We start from the raw sequence: 21,424 nt of genomic DNA, 5'->3' as shown, positions 1-21,424 counted from the left end.
TTTTTCTCACTTAAATCCTATATATTAAACATTACACAATGCTGGCTTTGCAGTGCAATTAATATTTATTGATATACTGCCTTGAATATGGAGGTCACATTTAGCTCTTGTGATTCATTACTGCTCGTAGAACTATCTTTCATGAATTTGTCTTTTCCCCTCTTTATATCAATTGAAGACAGCAGCTGTCATTATATATTTGTAATAGCAAATTCCTCCATAAGTTTTAGACTAAGTAAAACATTAATGCACAAGGCTACCTACTTTTGGCCTTTTTATTTCTCCTTTGTACATTATTGTATAATGTTCTGAGGCATGATGTGTGGAAGTTCACTCTGTTGAAAGCACCTGCACAAGTGGTAGAATATGTGTAAAGGTTTTGTGGGAAAATTGTGTTTCAAATTATATGACCAATAATATATATTTTTCGGCAGGCTAATTAATTCAAGCTTAAGACACAGGCTGTAACTCAGGAGAAGACGACATGCTGTGCATATAAAAGGTCAAAATCAGAAAGAACTCAGAAAAATTATTGTATTCAATCCTCTGTCAGCTAATATATACAGTTCAGTAGATAGCTAGATGTACACCTGGCCTCATTCCGAGTTGTATAGGCACTGTAAAGCAAGGACCTGAGGTATAGAATTATTATTTACTTGTAAGTGGACTAAAATCTATATTTTTAATGATTTTTAGGTGAAGGTGATGGTGAAAATTTGCCCATCACAAGAAACACACAACACATCGGAATCTATGTCGTTTCTGAAGGTAGATTCACGAAAAAAGCAGATCACACTTTATGATCCATCTACAACTGGCTTTAATGCAAGTCATCGAAGAGGAGCTGTGGCTGTCCCAAAGATGTTTGCTTTCGATGCAGTGTTCCCCCAGGATGCTTCCCAGGTACCAAAGCTGAGCATATAAAGCTGATAATTTGAATTGCTGCCATGGCATTTAATTCTGGTGAGAGAGTTCTTTTACAGTATTTTTTCCCTTTGAATTAGTTGGTTTAATTACTGGGAAGGCATGCTAATTAATAGTCAGTTTGCAAGGCCTCACGCTGTTTTAATTTAGCCCAGATGTGAAATTAAGAAGCAATATCTGTAGAGGTAATTCTGTTCAGTGATTATATTCCTACTATCTTTCTTGTGTGGTTTAAAGCAACATATACATACAACTTGTGACTTCCATAGTGTCCCTTTTTAGTCTTAGTTGTAGCGTAGTATTTATAAGTTTGGGCTTATCTGTATCATTATGAGAGAGCATCAAATATTTTGTTGCTTGTGGAAGGATGGAATAAAACGAATAGTGTAGGTTTTTTTTGAAGTATGTTGACTTCAGTTTCCATAATCCCTAGCCTAGGACTGTCAAACTCGTGGCCCGTGAGCCAGATGTTTCATGCACTGGCTACGCCCACACCCAGTTTAGCAAAGTGGGAAAAAGTCCTGATACATCATGTGATGCTGCCATGACGATATGAGTTTGACAGCCGTGCCCTAGCCCATAGGAACAATGAAAATCAAGAATGCTGCAATGATTTTCATATTGTTTTTGAGAAAACATAGACACGTGTCTCTTTGAGAAAATATGTTATGGCCAACTGTCTTCCCTAAAAAAAGGTTGCCTATCATTTCCAACTTTTGAGATGAGGTACAACTGTAGAACAATGGCCCATATTTAAAACAGATTCTCCCTGCAGTTTTATGCATGTGCATTGGAAGAATTATACTGCATATCCATACAAAAAAAGGCCTTAGAAGATGTCCTGGGACTCTTCATTAGAAGGATTTTCTAATGGATTTTGTAGGATTGTCACAATAAACAAGTTAGTGTCCCATTGGAGACAATTGGAAGTTTGAAATAACCTGTTCTTAAAAGTAGAACTGACATTTTTTCCCTTTCTCTATCAACATAGTTCAATTCATAGAAATTAAAACAAAGAAGGAACAGAATTAGGAAAACTGTTCTCCTTCAACCACTGTGGAACACCTACCTCCCATTCCTCCTTTGTACTTTGTCTTTGCTCTGACTGAGAAATAACTCACCGTTCTCCATAATTCTTGCCCTTCCTTCTTCCTTTCTTATTCAGCTGAGAAAGAGAAAATATACTAAAATGTACTAAAATGATTACAAACAAACCAGCTATGCATTTTTCCACATATATAAGTGCCAAATATATCATGAGCTTGCTGTCTGATATTCATCTACATGTAAATGGACATTGGATCCCCCCTTCTTTTCTCTCCTCCCCCCCCCCCCAGTTCTGATGGCATGGTCAATGGAAGGGAACTGGAGCATACCTTCTGTGTTAGTTCTGGTGGGTTAAGCAGAAGTAATGGGAGAAGTCTGCATTAACATTGCATAACTTTGATTAAGCTTTTTGCAGGCATGGCATCTTGCATAATCCCAGACTGCTTGATTAGAATATAGTACAGTATATTGTGGAAACTCAGTTAGTTCAGTAATACAATTAAGTCTGGTAAGTAAATGTATCTTGTCAGTTTATATGGTTAGATGAAATATTCCACTAGCACGTTATATTGCTATGGTAGAGACATGGGGTCAGATGTCAATAGGTTTTATGGCTCCCTTTACTTTCTGTTGTAGCATGAATTTCCCTTGCATTTTTCAAGTAGCCTTAATTTTGGTTAAGAATTAGAGCTGGCTATCATTTGAGTATAGTATAAAATTAACAAATCTATGTTTTCTACTTGATTAAAATTTGAAATGTGGGCTTACCCCTGATTTGCACATTGCTTTTATGAGTTGAGATAGTTAACATTTATCACAATATATATCTGAAATGAGGAACTAAAGTTAGTTTATGTGGCAATTTGGTTAACCTTAAATTTACAGTATATTAGTGATGTACCCGTTGGCTGCAATTATGGCTGTCAGGAGAAAAATGGCAATGAAGCATAGGTTTAGCTCAGGAGCTGGTGTTTGTCTGAAGAGAACCAAGCCAAATACATATGGTATAGCAGACGGTTGCTGTTTCTGAATGGCTCCCTGGCCAGTAAAGAAAACATAAAGCTGGCAGGAGATGACACATGAATCTGAAACTCAAAAGGAGTAACAGAACATGTGTGCGTAATTTAGATTTCCTGTATGGTTTCATTACATTTGATTAAAAAAAATCTGTTTTCTCCCCATTGAACAGCATTTCTCTTTCTTCCTCCAGCATACAGACGAGACTTAAAAGCATGTCCTTTGTGTCTGTGTGTTTTCCAGGAGATGGGTTTGTTATCATTAAGATTAAAACAGAAAAGTTCCAAAATTTTTCATTTGGGGTGAAATGAAATGCATTTGTGTGCGGGTGCTTCCTTCTCCTAAGCATCCTTAGCAGTGCATAGTCTTTGCTATAGCGGTGAATGTCTGTAGCTCAGGTACAGGATGAAGGTAAAGGTTCATTTCGTCACTTGACACACCCACAGCTAAGCCCCTGTAAACAGAATACTGACACTGACATCCCCTAATATTACCTAGCCTGGTAATGAAGCATTGGAAACCAACCCACAAGCTCCGAGAATGAACCTTTACCCTCAGTACATAGTCTGCTAGTATTAAAAAAAAAAGGATGATGAGACATTATATTAATTCTGTGTTTGTTGGCTAGCATTTCCTTTGCAACTGAGTTCATGGAATTGACATGCCATGGCATCCTTTTTAGTGGAATAGGAAATCATTTTGGGCTTATGTAATAGGATTTAATTAGAAAAAACGGAATATAGATACTAGAATAGTGTGACTAATGCTGTGAAATGGGCAACTACATTGTTTTAAGAACCATTTTCATGTAAAAATAACAATACAGTGCATCCTAGTCCATGCTTATAAACTGACTTCCAACTTCCTTACTAGGCTGAAGTATGCTCTGGAACAGTAGCAGAAGTAATCCAGTCTGTCGTGAATGGTGCAGATGGTTGCATCTTTTGCTTTGGCCATGTCAAGCTTGGTGAGCTCCCAAATTCATTACAGTTAATTACTATGTCAACCTGGTAATTACATGCTGTCAGCTCTTGGAACAATAAACTTGGACTACATGAATAGATTACAATTTCTTTTTAATTAGTTATGCAAACTTCTTCTGCTTTATTTCTACACTGGGACTTTAAGTTCTGTGCATTCTTTCTTGTCTTCCTTTTTTAAAAAAAATGGATAAAAGGTAAAAAGTAGCTATGGGCATCTATCAGGTTCTTTGGAGGCAGTTTTTTTTTCAGGGAAAAGTGTGACATAATTCAAACAGAGCAAAGAGCTTGCAGAAATTAATTGGTTACAAAGTGACAAAGAATGGAAAAATTAATTAAGTGTCGGTGAATTAATAATGAAACATGTAAAAGCTACTTTTTGTATTTGTTCTCTCCCCTTGTCAATTAAGGTGTGTACCATTGGTTATAATCTGAAGGCTTGTGTGAAGAGGGTATTTTGTTTCTATAAACCAGATGTTATCTACTTATAGTCCATTTTTACTCCTCAGTTAGAAAATCACAATCGATTGCTGGAATTTTTATATATGGAAAATTCAACTTCAGAATTGAATAAATATTTCCACACATCTTAAGATGAAATCCTAGCTTTTTTGGATAACTGTAAGAAGCGAACTAAGATAGGGGACAAGTTGTAAAAAATTACTCTGGCAATGTGGGAAGGAATATCTATCATGAGGCTCCAATACAAATTCAAAGCACTTGAGTGGCAGAAATCACATGCCATTTAAGTGCTGTGTTGCATTAATAGAAGTATAATTCTAGGATCAATAACCCATTGGTCTTATTTATTTTACATTGGTCAAACACCTGAATATTGTGCAGTTCTGGATAGCATATTGTAGGAAAGACCTTGACAAACTGGTGTCCAGAGGAGAACAACCAATGGGAAGAGGTGAAGAAAAATTAACCAGTAATTATTGGAGGATTTGAATACATTTAGCCTCCAGAAGAGAAGACTAATTGGAGGGGCTTTGCTAATGGATTCCTTGGACAGGGGCTTGGATTAGAAGATCTCCAGTTGTTTTCCAGTCCTTGCATTCTGTGATTCTATGAGATCTACTCCTAATTATTCTCACTGATTAGGTCCCAAATGAGGGCTAGAGAGCCTTGGATTCACCACAAGACCCCAGAAATAGATGCTTCATCAGCCTAAGATGACAAGCATTACCAGTAACTAGGACTGTGATGGCGAACCTATGGCACATGTGCCACAGGTGGCATGCAGAGCCCTCTCTGCGGGCACGTGAGCTGTCACCCCAGCTCAGCTTTGCTGCGCATGTGCACACACCTTCTTCCGGCCATCTGGTTTTTGGATCTTTGCCACGCATGCAGCATGTGCAGGGGGAGAGCACATGCATGGGGGGCACATGTGGGGGTTCATGCATACATGTGCAGGGGTGGGAGAGTGTGGGGGGTCATGCGTGTATCCACGGGGGCACCACACACATTGCATTATGGGTGCACGTGCACTTTCGGCACTCTGTGGTTAGCCATCACTTAAAAATGCAATGCCCCTTCCCCCCAAGATTTGTGAGTGAATAATTAATTTGCTTTTCCTTGAAATATCAGGAATTGTGAGTGATTCTTTAGCAGAATATTTAGAAGGAGGGTGGCTGCATTAAGGACAGTAGCCATTTGACTGCCTGAACAGACTTGTTGAAAAATGAGAACAGATGAGGCAGCCTTTTTTCTTTCCTCCATTTCTTTTTGTAGTCCGATTCTCATTCTCTGCATTGGGAAGATTCACAGTGGGTGTGGGTGTGGATAGTGGCTTCATTCCTTTCACATTCGTGTCCCATTGTTTCTTCCTTTATCCTCCTTTTACCAGAAAGTCAGCTCTTCCAGAAGTTCATCTATTTATTAATTACTCATAAATCAATCCAGGTGAATCCTTTCAAAACAAATAGCAAAACAGATTCTTGCCAAAATAAGAGAACAGGAGAATCTTCCTTCTACTGAATAAGAAAGCCCTGATAATCCCACACTTCCTGACACTGCAACTAAAGTCACTGTGCTTAGCGGTCCAATTACATTTCCATTTGCTTTCCATTTTAGGCAAATCCTACACAATGTTTGGAGAGGATAACTCCACCCAGAGCCTTGGCATCGTACCTTGTGCTATCTCATGGCTCTTCAAGTTAATCAATGAGCGCAAAGAGAAGACTGGGACTCGTTTCTCAATTCGAGTATCTGCTGTGGAGATCAGCGGCAAAGATGAAAACCTTAAGGATTTGTTAGCTGAAGTAGCCACCGGCAGTCTTCAAGATGGACAATCCCCAGGGGTCTACCTACGAGAGGATCCAATATGTGGAACACAGGTATAAAATCTCAGGACAGGTGGGAAGCCTGGCTTATTCTTTTTTCCTGACATTTGGTTATTTTTCTTTTTCATTTTTAATCTCCAGTCCCACAGTGTACATGTTAGTTTCTTTTAGCACCCTTGCAGTTTCTTCCTCTGGTTCAGGAAGCAGGGACCATTCACTCCTTCTTAATTAGTTGCTTTCTTGTTTATATTCCAGCTTCAGAATCAAAGTGAATTGAGGGCCCCAACAGCAGAGAAAGCAGCTTTCTTCCTGGATGCAGCGCTGGCTGCCAGGAGTACTAGCAAACCAGAATGTGATGAAGAAGATCGGAGGAATTCACACATGTTTTTTACATTTCATATCTATCAGTATCGTATGGAGAAGAGTGGCAAAGGAGGAAGTATGTAGATTTGGCTCAAAATCTCTTTCTTCTTGCATTGATTTTTGAAAAGAAGTGCAATTGATTTTTAACAACACTGAAGCTGATTGTATTAGCCAAGAAAGCTTTAAAATGGATTGTTTGTTGGAATATCTAATTTGAAAACCTAGCATGCAGTACTTTACCTTTTGCTCCAAGCAATCAGGTCAAGGTTCTCTCTCCCAATCCTGTTTTCAAAAAATTATTGTGGTAGTTTGGTATAATAAATGGTCTTATAAAATAAATAGCATAAGTTTACTTAAGGAGCTTCATGTCTGAGTAGGCAGTTGAATTCAGGATCTTTTGGGTTCTATTGTTACCCTTTTAATCGTTGTGGTCAGTGGAAAACTAGATAGAAAGCTATGTGAATTATAATACACATACCTTTGTGTGTGTTAAAAAATCCAGTTGCTAACTCACTGGGATTTTAAATGTAAATAGAAATGTGTGCTTCTTACACAAGTGGAGAGATATTTCTGCATGAGATGATTGCTAGATGTTGATAGCTGTAGGTAGACAGATACAGGTAGCCCTTGATTTATAACTTCAATTGAGCCCAACATTTCTGTTCTTAAGCAAGGCAGTTGCTAGGTGAGTTTTGGCCCATTTTATGACTTTTCTTGCCGCAGTTGTTAAGTGAATCACACATTGGTTAAGTGAACCCAGCTTTCACCTTTGACTTTGCTTTTTGTGAAGCTGGCTGGGAAATTTACAAATGATGGTTACATGATCCCAGGACAGTGCAGTTGTCATAAATACATACCAATTGCCCAAGTACCCAAATTTTGATTGCATGATCATAGGGATGCTGCAACAGTCATGTGAAAAATGGCTAAAAGTCACTTTTTTCAATGTCGTTATAACTTGGAATGGTCATTAAACAGATGATTTTAAGTCAAAGATTACCTGTAGTTACTTCTTCCTGACCAGTGGAATTTTTAGGAAATATTACCCAGTTTTCTCAATGTCCGTTGCAAGGTTTCTTATTCCTTTGTCATCCGAAGTTGACTACTGCTTCTTGCCTGTATGTGGAAATCTTAAAAGAATTAAGTTCAGTGATGAGATCTGCACAGTTAAAAATAACATTTGAATTCAAGAAATGCTTTCCTAATGTTGTGTTGATTTCATTGGTTTGTTTTAAAACTCGTACTCTAAACCATAAAGTATATATGGTCACTTGCTTAAATATAGACACAAAGACAAATATTTTTGTTCACATTTATTTGATCCTAAAATATGGTCAGAATTAAGCAACTATTAGTTCACAAATTAATTAGAGTTTCAAAGGATTCTTAGTGAATTGTTAGACATTATTATTGGTTTGCTTGATTTTGTCCATCATGCAGTCATTTAATAGGCAATAGTGCTTATCTTCTGTTTCTATCAGAATTTTATTTCCTTCCATTTTATTTTTGATCAGTGTCAGGTGGACGCAGCCGCTTACATCTCATTGACCTGGGAAGCTGTGAAAAAGTGCTAAGCAAAAGTCGGGATGGAGGAAATTCCTTCTGCCTCTCTCTCTCTGCATTGGGCAGTGTCATTCTGGCCTTAATTAATGGTGCCAAACATGTGCCATACAAGTAAGTGAATTTCTCTCTGTGTAACAGAGTCATGTCTTTTAGAGTCTTGTAGATACGTCATATAATGCCTGGCAAATGATGCCTTACAATTTTTGCTGCATTTTTCTCCCATGAGCACCCCAAAATGATTCAGCTATCTGAGTAAGAGACATGTAACTATTTCCTTCAGTTATTTGATTAGAGAAAAGAATGATTATTTTTTAAAAATCAGAAGGCTAATGAACAGAATTCTCTATTTTCCTTAGTGCAATGATAATAGTCTAAAATAAAGCTCAAGCTAAATTTTTGTTTTGTAGAATTGGAATTAGCTTGCCTGTTCCTTTTTTTTTTTTTTTTGAAAAATCACAAAATTTCATTTGTACCTGAGATTTTATTTTTATTAGTAAACCTCTTGTGATGACTTAGAAAGAGGCTGCTTGGAAAAATGATGGTAAGAAATGAAAATATTTCAAACCACTGGTTATATACCTCTGCATGCTTTATAGGGATAACAAATTGACAATGCTGCTAAGAGAATCACTTGGGAACATCAACTGCAGAACAACTATGCTAGCCCACATATCGGATTCTCCAGGAAGTTATGCGGACAGTCTCATGACACTTCAACTTGCCTCTCGTATCCATAGGATGAGGAAGAAGAAATCCAAGGTTGGTTTGCACAGGATAATAAATATTTTATAATTTGGAAAGAATTTTGTTAACTTTCATTCATTGCAATGAGGACTGTAGCATTCCTTTACTGTTATTTTTTTTTTTGCTAGCTTTTGACCTAGACATGTATCAGAGCAGGGGTGGGATTGAAAAAAACTAGCAACTGGTTCTCTGCCCGGTTGCTGGGTGACTATGGAGGCGTGGCCTAGTCGGCTTCCTGCACCAAAGCAGGGGGGGGGTATTTTTGCCCTTCCTAGGTTCCAGAGGCTTTCCTCGAGCCTCTGGGAGGGCAAAAATGGCCTCACCCAGGCTCTGGAGGCCAGAAACCTGGACTTCCAGTAGGCCCATTTTTCGGCCTTCCCAGGCTCCGGAGACTTTCTTTGAAAATGGCCTCCGCTGTGCTCCGGAGACTGGAAACAGGCCTGTTTATGGACTTCTGGAACTTCCGATAGGCCTATTTTTTACCCTCCCAGAGCCTCCACGTACCTGGCATTCAAAATGGGCTGCGTAGAGACTCCTGGGATGTGTGGGGAGGGATGGGCTGGTTCAGCCAGTCCTTGCAACTACTGGTTCGGCAAACCAGATTGAAATTAACATCTGGTTTGCCCGAACCGGTTCTAACTGGCTGAATCCCAGCCCTGTATCAGAGATAATATTTGGCAGAAGTATTGCTAAAGTCATAAATGTTCATTAATCATTATCTTTATTATTTGCTATGATGCAGGTCAAATTGTTATTTTAAAGTATAATAAATTGGAGAAGCTAGTTTGGACAATTTCATTAGATGCAGCCCTAAGTTCAGTTCTTGAAAGGTAGGAACAGAGAAGCAAATCAGATAATTAGGGGATAATGATGATTTGATTTGAGCAAGTCACTATTATTGGAGTTCCCACTTCCGGCTGGTACAAACTGATGAATGATGTACAATCATACTAAAAGAACCAGTTTTATCAAGTACAATAAAATCCTTCACACCAAATATTCAGATATAGATAATAGCAGGAAGTAAGTAATATCTGCATTGATTTCTGGACAGTGATATGCATTTCAATTAACAGCTAATGATTGCCCTGTCTTGACCTAATTACATGATATTTTTCAGACCTTATTTAGTATTTGGAATACAGGCCAATTCAAGTTTTAAGTTTGACTCATGTTTTGATTCATTGCTAAGGATCATTTGTGACTAAATATTCAACATTCAGTAACTAAACTATTTCCCTTTATTATCTGTCTCTCTGAGTTTTTTTCTACGAGAGTGAATGCATTGTTCTGAAATTGGCTTAGGGTATTAAGCCAAGTATATATGATTTCTGAAGTTCAATATTAGTGGCTTGGTTTGCACAATACAGTTTCTCCTTGCTTATCAAGAGTTTGCTCAGTGACCATTCTGAGCTATGGTAGCATTGAAAAAAGAGACTTGTAACCTGACCTCAAAGTTGTGACTGTTACAGTGCCCCTATAGTAATGTGATCATGATTTTATCACTTGGCAATCAACAGTATTTACAGTCACAGCATCCTCTGGTCATATGACCATCATTTGTGACATTCAGATCTGGCTTCCAACAAAGTCAATGATGAAGCCAGCAATACGTTGTAAGTCACAAACATATGACATTGCAGTTAATCAGCATTGTGCTGATTCATTTAACAGCAGTTAGAAATGATATCATAAGTTGAGGACAATCATATGATATTTCACTTTATGACTGCATTGCTTAGCACTCCACTTGTGATTGGTAAATGAGGATTGCCTGTAGTCGGAACCTATTTGTAGTCTCTCATTGCTGGAATGAATTGCACATCGGTTTCAGATATTCCTGATCATATGACAATACAGTCATATTGTGAAATGTGGACTGAAACCAAGATTCTGTACGCATTAAAGCAATCATGCTATATGAAAACCTTTCATCCAATGCAAAACATTGCATACTTGTCCATTCAATCAATTTTCCTTCATGGTGATTGTGCCATTTAATTGCCACATTGTTCTTTTATTTTTTTGCCTTTTGAAAATTGGAAGTTGCCACTAAAATGTATCATAAGTGTCTTTTGTTGGAATGATTCCAATAGATATCAAAAACTATTCTGTAGGACATGAAAAAGTGACTCATAATTTGTCCTCTAGTGAATACATTTAATATTAAAAATCCTTCTCTGCTATTTATGTTTTTTACAATCAGCAGTATGCATCCAGCTCATCTGGAGGAGAAAGTTCCTGCGAAGAAGGCCATATACGACGACCTCCTCATCTGAGACCATTTCATCCAAGGACTATAGCTCTCGATCCTGACATTCCTGTATTGAATCTTTCTAGTGAATATGATTATTCCTCAAGCAGTGAGCAGTCCTGTGACACTGTTATCTATGTAGGTTCCAATGGTACTGCTTTGTCAGACAGAGAGCTGACAGATAATGAAGGCCCTCCAGAATTTGTCCCCATAATCCCTTCTTTGAACAAAAAAAGAAGCAAGGACAATTGTGGTCTTCCAAGAAGCTCTGACAAAGATCACTTTAAGTGTAACACCTTTGCAGAATTGCAGGAAAGATTGGAGTGTATTGATGGAAGTGAGGAACCTGTCAAGTTTCCTGTTGGAGAGATTGCTGCTTTAGCTTCCAATAGCACAGTACCCATGCCTACAGAAAATGGGCAGTCTAAATCCAAACCATCTTCTCCTATTGGAGGCTTTAAAAAACCATTTTCACAAGAAACAGGAACTCCAAAAAAGGGACAAAGCATTTATTTCCAGCACAACATCACTAGCCCTGAAAAGAAGGCATCTCCTTTAAACACAGAACATGCCAAATTTCAATCAAAACCTGAAAGCAAGAGAGTAGATTTCAGTGGGAATAACGAAGTAGTGGCTGATTCCTGTCAAGTATCAACAAGTCATTGTGCTAAGACTCATGAATCAAGTCAAGCTGATGCTGAAATGGTTGTGAAAGAAAAAACTTATCATATGAAGAGACCGTTGCCCAGCCCTGCTCCTCCACCACCTCAGCAGCAGGAATGTCTAGTGACAAGCCGACAAGCATATCTAAAGGTGAATCACAACAATTCCATCAGGACCCCACCTGTGGGAATGAGTAAACAAGGGGCTAGTGAAACTGAACATAACACCATCTCTAATGACCCAGAACAGCAGGCAGATGGTATTGAAGTGCATAGATTTCGATCATCTTTCCGAGGCCCGTCCTTTGACAGGGATATACTGACAACAACCGTGACTTTGCAGAAGCCTGTGGAACTCAATGGTGAAGATGAGCTTGTCTTTACAGTGGTTGAGGAGTTATCTATCAGTGGTATTATGGACAATGGAAGACCCTCTAGCATCATCAGCTTTAACAGTGACTGCTCTCTTCAGGCTCTTGCCTCTGGTTCTAGGCCAGTTAGTATCATCAGCAGTATAAATGATGAGTTTGATGCTTATACCTCTCAGGCAAGTACAGCAGGTGTCAACATTGATATTGTTGTACCCTTTTCTGAAGAACCCTTCACCAGTAGCAGCAGACGTTCCTCAATCAGCTCATGGCTAAGTGAAGTCAGTATCTGTACAATTGGAAGTGAAGGAGCCCATCCCAGTGATGGTTTTCTTATGCAACCCTTGTATGGCTATCACAAGTCTGAGGAACCTTTAACTTTAGGTTCTCCTAATATCTCTGCTCCCTTGAAAACTACCTTGAATGATAGCGGCTTTTGCTTTTCAGAATTGGAGAGTGAGAGCATGAATTCAAGCAAAACAGCCTCAGGAGTCAACAGAAGCCTTCAAAACTATGATTTAACCAAAGTGTGTCAGATTGGAAGTACTCTTTGCATCACTGATCAGGCCACAAAAGTTAAGCTTTCTAATTCTCAAAACACTCCAGTGATTGAAACTATACACTCCAGTCTTCCCCGAAGAACAAAAGCTACCTCATCTCTGACTCATAATAATACTCTATGTGATAAAGAACTGCAAAAGCCACATGTGATGTTTGACGATCCCTGGTTGGTTCGCACAGACAATCGTCTGGAAACTAATACCACAGATATGTTACCTTCAAATTCTCAGGCATTTTGTACACAGAAGCAGCCACCAAGATCTACCCAACAATTTGGTAGCACAACTAAAGCTTTAAAATCCCAGACATTACTTGCCTGTTCACAAAGGGTGGTAGACGGTTGTGAAATGAGCTCTAAGTCTTCTAGTGGAGTTGCTAAAAAATCTGAAGCTTTCCCTAAAATTCCACAGCTTAAAAGAGGAGCCACCACACTGGGAGTAGTTCCTGTGTCACACAGCAGTGGTGCTTTTACAGAAGGTATGCACAGAGGGAATTCTGAAGCTGCTTTTGCCACTGGGAGCCTGAAAAAGAAGAATGCACAGCAAAAGATGAGTATGTTACCCAGGCCAAATGGCATAATACCTCCAGCACCTCCCGTTCGTAAATCCAGCCTTGAGCAAAAAAGTGGAGGGGCCAAAGCTGTAGGATTAGAAGCTAATAGGGCTGCTGCAGTAAAACATGATGATGAGATTGATTCACGACTGAGAACTGGGATATGTACTGCTGAAAATGCCAGTAGCAAATATAGCCTCCGAGGAGACCATTCATTGCCAAAAGCAACTTCAAGTTTAAAGGCCAAGGCATCAAAAAGTGAAGGTGTCCATCGTTATGGGAGCCACACATCCCTTGAGAGATGTGATAGCTTGCTATCTGTGGGAGGAAAAACTAATCTGAATAAGGAAAATGGTGGTGGCAACCTTAGCAATGGCAGGAATGGACGGCTAGTCCCCAGACTGGGAGTTCCTCCTGATACATCTGGCCTGACCTCTCCTCCATCATGCTCCATGTCTGTATCTTGCAAAAATAGTCAAATGAAAAGTGCTACCAGCCAGAAAACTGCGATTGGTGGGAATAAGAGCCGTAGCCTTTCAGCGAGTGGATCCAAGTCTCTGAGCTCCTCTGTGAAGTCTTTGGCTCAGTCTGCTGGGAAGAACTCTAGCATTCCTTTGAGTGGGAAAACAGCTCCAAAGTCCACACAAGGCACGAACAATAAACCTGGTCGAGGAACAATTATGGGAACTAAGCAGGCCATTAGGGCAGCCAATAGTCGTGTGAATGAGCTAGCCTCAGGAAGCTCAGGCAAGATGAGCCATTTCCGGGGTTCGACAGACTCCGATAGTGGCAATGACAGTGGAATAAATCTAAGTGACGAGAAGTCACAAGTCCAGGTGCTGCCATCTCCATACAGTAAGATAACTGCGCCAAGGAGACCTCAGCGCTACAGCAGTGGGCACGGGAGTGATAACAGTAGTGTCTTGAGTGGGGAACTACCACCTGCAATGGGTAGGACAGCTCTTTTTTACCACAGTGGTGGCAGCAGTGGCTATGAAAGCATGATCCGCGACAGCGAAGCCACCGGCAGTGCTTCTTCAGCACATGATTCCATGAGCGAAAGTGGGATGTCTTCACCAAGTCGCATGAGAAGTTTGAAATCCCCAAAGAAAAGATCAGCAGGTAAAAATACAATAACTACAAAAACCTGGTCTTAGAATTTCTGTTGATTTGTGTCTGCAGCAGGTCTGTCACAACCTTAAACCATGAATACCACAATCTTAAATTAGCGAATAAGGTATTTGAGAAAATGCCATCATAGTAGTCCTTGAAACTGAAGGCATGTTCAGACCTGACAGATTTTTAATTTGTAAGTAGCACCTGAGCTTTAGCCTAAGAGGCAAATGATCAATCTGCATGGCTTAATGAAAGAGGCAGATCCTCAATACTACGTTTTTGATTAATAAATTCTGTCACTGAACTCCCTAAATACATGTTAACTAGTAATGGCTATTTGGAACCAGTTGTTTTATTATGGGACAGGTGTGACTGCTGCTCCATGGGGATGCTAGCAGATTTTACTCTGTTTCATACAAATTATGAACGGGAGAGGTTGAAGTTTTCAAGGGCAGCTTATGTTTCCCTGAAGAAGAGGTAAAAAAGAATCCAATTTCTCAACCTTCCCATGTAATTCTTTATTCTAGTACTTTTGGGGAAGTATCCATGAAAAAGACCAGGCAGTTACTTTAAAACAGATACTGTCTAATGTTATAATAGATCCCATCTTATCCATAAATATTCTATTATCTGATGTTAGATTCATCTGAATAGCTGCAAATGAACAGGGTATGAAGCAAGATGGACAGTTGTGTATATGTGTGTGTATGTATCTGTTTATACACACACAGACACAATGCTTGGGTGGTGAAGAGTATGAATAAGGGCATGTTGATGTATGATAATAAAAAGGATTGTGAATGGATGTGTTGAATATGGCATGGATAGCTTTGTCTAGTCTATATTTAGCTCAGTTAAGCCAACTGACATAGGCTAACAGATTACCACTACCCACAGAAGACAACACAACCCACAGAATACAAAAAGAGTCTCAAGCAGGTTTTGAAAAGATATGTTTATTTGAAGGTGTTATTGTATAATTCTAGCAGATACTCATACAAAACTCTGATTGGCAGGTCCCCAAATGAAAATTATGAGCACATAAAGGAATTTGGAAAAAGTGTGCTAAAATGTCTGATTAATGGAACTAATAATCTACAAAGCTAAGAATCAACTGAAGTTAGAAATAGATTGGAGATTCACCAGCATAATAATTCCAGAAAAAAACGTCTTTTCACTGAAAAGCTTACTATCATGCTCTTCAACTATTGAAAATTGGATTTCTCTAAGTTTGAGAAAAGAAAGTGGTAGGAGGAAGAAGAGAAGAAACAACAACTGACAATTCTAGCTACTGGGAATAATATAGTTTAGTTTCCTAAACTTTAGGAAAAAGAGGAGACCAGAGTAGCTGGAACACTCCGTAGTGTCCATACAGTAGCTCAGCTTCGCTTCTTTAGGTAAGAGCAGAGTTTCCAGAGGTTTTGTTTTTTTCAGCAGCTAGACTTTTCTTCAGTATCTAGACCAGGGGTGTCAAATTCGATTTCATTGAGGGCCACATCAGGGTTGTGTTGGACCTCAGGGCTGGGCGTGGCCAGTGTGGGCATGACCAGCAGGATGACACGTGTTGGGGGGCGCCTATGGTGGCCTGAGGGCTTTGCCAGCAAAAATGGGCTCCAAAGCTCTGTTTTTGGCTGCAATGGCCTCCTGCAATCCTCTGCCAGCAAAAGCGGAGCTGGGTGTGTGTGTGTAACACATGGCTGTCACAAGCTCCTTTTTCAGCTGGGATGGTCCCCTGCAACCCACTGCCAGCAAAAACAGAGCTGAGGAGGGCCGCATGCAGCCCTTGCAAGTTCTGTTTTCACTGGCTGAGGCACTGTGGGCCGGTCCTTTGCTATTTCCAGGGCAGCCCTACGGGCCAGATCTAAGCACCCCACGGGCTGGATCCAGCCCCGAAGCCTTGAATTTGACACCCCTGATCTAGACCTTTTTAAATTTTCCCAACTTACTGAAGTCTCAGGCTTATTAACTCTGTATAAAATTCTCCATCAAGATGGCATAGAATGTCCATTTGCCAATGTGACATCTCTTTACCCTAAAGCAGTGGTTCTCAACCTGTGGGTCGGGACCCCTTTGGGGGTCAAACGACCCTTTCACAGAGGCCGCCGAAGACCATCAGAAAACACATAGTTTTGAAAAAATACAGAAAACAGAAAATCGTTTTATGGTTGGGGGTCACCACAACATGAGGCACTGTATTAAAGGGTCGTGGCATTAGGAAGGTTGAGACCCACTGCCCTAAAGGATGCTGTATTAATCCTGGGAGAAGTAAACAAAACTTAGACTATCAAATGAAAAGTCTTTGAATATTGTTAAACTATTGTCACAAATGTCAGAGGGAAAACACCACTTTTGAAATATAAGTCTGAAATCTACCATCCCTGATAGGAGAACCTTAAAATGCATTGCCGTGACTAACTTATCCATTAGGGATACAGTCCCAATTTAAAAGCCATAGATGATATTTGGGTACCATTTCCTCACAGGTCTAGGATCTGTATATACAAATATGTGATCACATGTTGTACTTCCTAGCTGTGGTAACCGATTTATTTTACTGTGTGACCTATTGTTTTAAAGACCCAATTTCAGCCTTTTCAGCTGTTCTCTTTTCATAGCACATCAGCTTCCTAAGTCTCTCCTGCAAATCAATATTAACAGCTGTGCAAAGTTGCCCTAATATTGAAAGAGTATTATGGCTGATAGATTTGTATTTGGTTTTGCCCCAGCAAATGCTTTATAAGGCATTTATTTTTAAAATGACAAACAGTTCTTTTCTCAATTGGAATAGTCCTCTGCTGATAAATGACAGTTTACCTTTTGGAGTGTTTAATTGCTTTGCTCCTAATTTAGTCAAATGTTCTAGATTTGGGGAGAAAGAAAATGAATGGTATATTCCTATTGAAAAGTATGTCTGAATTCAGTTGGGCTTAATTCCAAGTAAATCAGTACAATTGTGTATGCTAATGAACATTTTTTTTTTGAAGCTAGCATAGCCTTAGGGTAATCTGTTGGATAAATGATCATAAAGCAAAAAATCATGACTGCACTGATTTATGACAGCAGTTCTGGTTGCAATTGTTCCGTGACTTCTGCACAGTTGTTAAGCGCATTGTCACGTGACTGCATCTTGTGACTTCCTGCTAACTTCTCCATTGCTTTGCTTAACATAAGCCAGCACTGAAGGTTGCAAATAGTGATCATGTGACCATAGGACATTGTGACAGTCAAAATTGCATGCTGGGTGCCAAATGCCTGAATTGTGATCATGTGACCATGGGGATATGGAATGGTTGCAGGTTCGAAGATGGTTGTAGATCTCCTTGTTCAGAGAAGTCAAAGCTTTGAATGATCACTGAATGAGTGATCACTAAAGAGGGCTATCTCTACCAAATGAAATAAAAGTATAGCATTGTAAAACTCAAAATTGTGTTCATGCAATGAACTTAACAATTACAGACTTCACCCATTTTCTCAATTTGCCCAAGAAGCCTAAGGGCCTGTTGCTCAGATGAGTTTAAGCTGGTTATTTCCATGGAAGTGCCCTCAGGGCTTAAATTCTGTCACATTATTATGGACCTATGCCATCCGGGTTGGATAAGACATATCAGAGGTGGTATGTGATTGACTCAAAGTTGTGATTAATAACTCATTGAGGATGACGTGGTGTCACCCACCTTGAGCGGGATAATGGTATACTTCTCTTTTAAGAGGCAACCTTGGATCTAACTGTACAGTTTCTAACTTTACCTTTTTAGGGAGGTTGTTAAAGGGTTGTAGCCACTCAGCTTCAGATGGCCCTGGATGAAATGTATTTGTCCCCTTTTTAGTCAAGGTTTTGCTTTGAGACATGCTTATGGATGAGGTCTTGGGATTGGGGAGGGGAGAGGGGAGGGGAGGGGAGAGATGCATCTATCCTACCCCTACTAGACCTGTTTAACACACCAACTTTCTGGTTTTCTTCTGGACCAGCTATGGAAGTGGGATATTTATAGCGGTTCTTCCCCTTCCTCTGTGGCTACTTTTAGTTGGTGTTTGGTGGGAGGGAGAGATTGAATTCTAGGATGCTGCAATGTGTGGAAGGTCTTGAATCTCAGGTCTTGAGGTTCAGGTCTTGAATCCCTTGCCCTCTTTTTCTACATTTACATGAGGCCTCTGGCAGAGGTCATCTAATGGCATGAGGTGTGGTATCATCAGCATACACATTTACACATCTCTATCGCTGGCCAACCAAGCAGCACTGTTTTGGGATTGGCTTGGAGGCTGCAAAGATTCAGATGGGGAGGAGCCAACTCTGACTCAACCCTAGCAAGATGGAGTGGCTCTGAATTTTCAGTCTCCTGGTTCTGGTGATGTATCATCCATACTCTGGCCAGGGAGGCACTCTCCCAAATAGAGCTTGCATGGAACTTTCGGTTCTCCTAAGCTCACATTTCCTGCTGAAGGAGCAAATGACAGTGAGGCCTTCATGCAGCTTTGTCTTGTGTGCCCATTGTGCTCAGTCCTGGAGCAGGAGGCCTTGCTCAGTCACTCATGCTCTGGTACTTCCCAGTTGGGTTACTGCAATGCCCTCTATATTGATATGCTTTTGGGGACCATCCAGATATTTTAAGAGGCCCAGAATACAGCAGCACAGCATTCTATGATTTGCCCATATTACATCACAGGTGTGTGATCTGTAATGGCTTTCAGTTTCTTTTTGGGTGCAATTCAAGGTGTTTGTTATCACATTTAAAACCCTGGATGGCATGGACCCAGTTTATCTGTGGCATTGCCATTTCTGGAGCATATCTGTCACTTTTACTAGTCTAATAGGATATGTGTATGCTTTAGGTCTCTTGACATAGCGTAAATGGCACCTAGAAAGCACACCTTTTCTACAACAGCTCTAACCCTGTGGAACTCTTCCCCTTGAGATCTGGCAGGCCCCCATTCTATTAGCTTTTTCAAAGGCCTTGAAGAGCTGGCTCTTCCCAAAACTGCTGGAATAGGGAGAGGCTGGAGTCCAGTACAATTGAATGTCAGTGTTTGGATTTGTTGTTTTGTGAGCCACATAGATTATAGGGAATCCTTGATTTATGACCATTCGTTCAGTTCAAAGGTTAAATGAAGAGGACTTAGGATGAGGCCTCAGAGTTCTGGTACTGCTGTTTTTCTACAGTCATGTGATCATGATTGCCCACCTTCCCTGCCAGCTTCCCACAAGCAAACTCAATGGGGAAACCAGTTGGAAGCTGGAAATCATGGTTGGATGAGATTTTTGCTTAACAACCTGAACAGTCCTTTAACAATAGCAATCAAGACTGCAATTGTAAATCAGCTTGGTCACATGCTTTTTTGCTTTATGGCTGATTTTTCTTTTGCTTTACAACTACATCATTTAGCTTATTGTGATGTCATAATGTTTCCTGAATCCTATTGGGCTACTTTTGATTAGTAACTGTGAAAGGAATTTTGGAGTCCTAGTGGACAACCATTTAAATATGAGCCAGCAGTGTGCAGCAGCTGCCAAAAAAGCCAACACAGTTCTAGGCTGCATCAACAGAGGGATAGAATCAAGATCACGTGAAGTGTTAATACCACTTTATAATGCCTTGGTAAGGCCACACTTGGAATACTGCATTCAGCTTTGGTCGCCACGATGTAGAAAAGATGTGGAGACTCTAGAAAGAGTGCAGAGAAGAGCAACAAAGATGATTAGGGGACTGGAGACTAAAACGTATGAAGAACGGTTGCAGGAACTGGGTATGTCTAGTTTAATAGAAAGAAGGACTAAGGGAGACATGATAGCAGTGTTCCAATATCTCAGGGGTTGCCACAAAGAAGAGGGAGTCAAACTATTCTCCAAGGCACCTGAGGGTAGAACAAGAAGCAATGGGTGGAAACTAATCAAGGAGAGAAGCAACTTAGACCTGAGGAGAAATTTCCTGACAGTTAGAACAATTAATCAGTGGAATAGCTTTCCTCCAGAAGTTTTGAATGCCCCAACACTGGAAGTCTTTAAGAAGATGTTGGATAGCTATTTGTCTGAAACGGTATAGGGTTTCCTGCCTAGGCAGGGGGTTGGACTAGAAGACCTCCAAGGTACCTTCTAACTCTGCTATTGTATTGTATTGTATTGTATTGATTGCCAATCATTTTGAGATGGAAACCGATAGAACTTTGTATGTTAAGGCATCACAAAATTAAGGAGGGAAAAAGAAAGGAGTTTTGATCAACTGATATTTGTAGGCATATACATCCAGTGGGAACTGTTTAGTTTCAGCTACAATTATGCTTCTTGATTATATAGCCCTGGGACAGAATTTCACTAGACAAATAATGTAGTTATTATAGCAAAATGTCTGTGGCTACATATATGTATTTTATGTATTGTCTGGGTTAGAATGTTCATGGATTTTTTTAGGAGGCAAAGATAAAAGAACACTTTTTTAAAAAATCTCAGGTTTCCAGCGCCGTCGATTGATTCCAGCTCCTCTTCCTGATTCTACATCTCTGGGCAGAAAGCAGAATGTGGCTGGCCAGTGGGTTGATCTTCCCCCTTTACCAGGGACTTTGAAAGAGCCATTTGAAATAAAAGTTTATGAGATTGATGATGTGGAACGATTACAGCGACATCGACAAGAGGAAAGTGAGGTCAGGATACATTTTATAACAAAGTGGACAATATAAATTTCACAATCTGTGAGCCAAGATTGTAGCTTAAAATCTAGTACACAAGCAGAAGAACAGTTTGCAATGAAATCAATATCATAAGCCATTTTGAAATAGTTCATGTGCTGGGGTGTCTTTCCCATTGAAAATAATTTGGTCTACCATTAATTGTGTTTAACATAGTTGATGGAGTGAGTGGAGAATATCAATTAATACATTATGAGTAGGCTTTATAATAATTGCCTGCCTGATGAAACTTTATGGGTCTCCTTTCACTAAAGGGTCATTAACTCTTTATGTAAATGGCACAACATATCATTTAGAATTCTGTTAAGTT

The 21,424-nt window shown here is 39.8% G+C and overlaps 1 protein-coding gene across 4 annotated transcripts in view; it reads left to right on the top strand.

Annotated features, from left to right (window-relative positions):
• KIF26A (kinesin family member 26A) overlaps positions 1 to 21,424 on the top strand; it is a 171,168-nt gene that overhangs the window by 145,002 nt on the left and 4,742 nt on the right. For 3 of the 4 annotated variants that reach the window (XM_081945354.1, XM_081945352.1, XM_081945355.1), the window contains 8 exons: positions 697 to 903; positions 3,862 to 3,955; positions 6,045 to 6,307; positions 6,509 to 6,692; positions 8,131 to 8,290; positions 8,776 to 8,938; positions 11,130 to 14,442; positions 20,879 to 21,069. In XM_081945354.1, the coding sequence (XP_081801480.1) occupies positions 697 to 903; positions 3,862 to 3,955; positions 6,045 to 6,307; positions 6,509 to 6,692; positions 8,131 to 8,290; positions 8,776 to 8,938; positions 11,130 to 14,442; positions 20,879 to 21,069 (4,575 nt within the window). The remainder of the gene's footprint in view (positions 1 to 696; positions 904 to 3,861; positions 3,956 to 6,044; positions 6,308 to 6,508; positions 6,693 to 8,130; positions 8,291 to 8,775; positions 8,939 to 11,129; positions 14,443 to 20,878; positions 21,070 to 21,424) is intronic. The other variant, XM_081945353.1, reaches the window with a different exon arrangement.

The sequence above is a fragment of the Natrix helvetica genome (assembly GCF_964273705.1).
Source record: "Natrix helvetica genome assembly, chromosome: 1".
NCBI classification, from domain to species: Eukaryota; Metazoa; Chordata; class Lepidosauria; order Squamata; family Natricidae; genus Natrix; species Natrix helvetica.
Note: the sequence above shows the minus strand (reverse complement) of the source record. Positions and strands in the feature narration are given on the sequence as shown.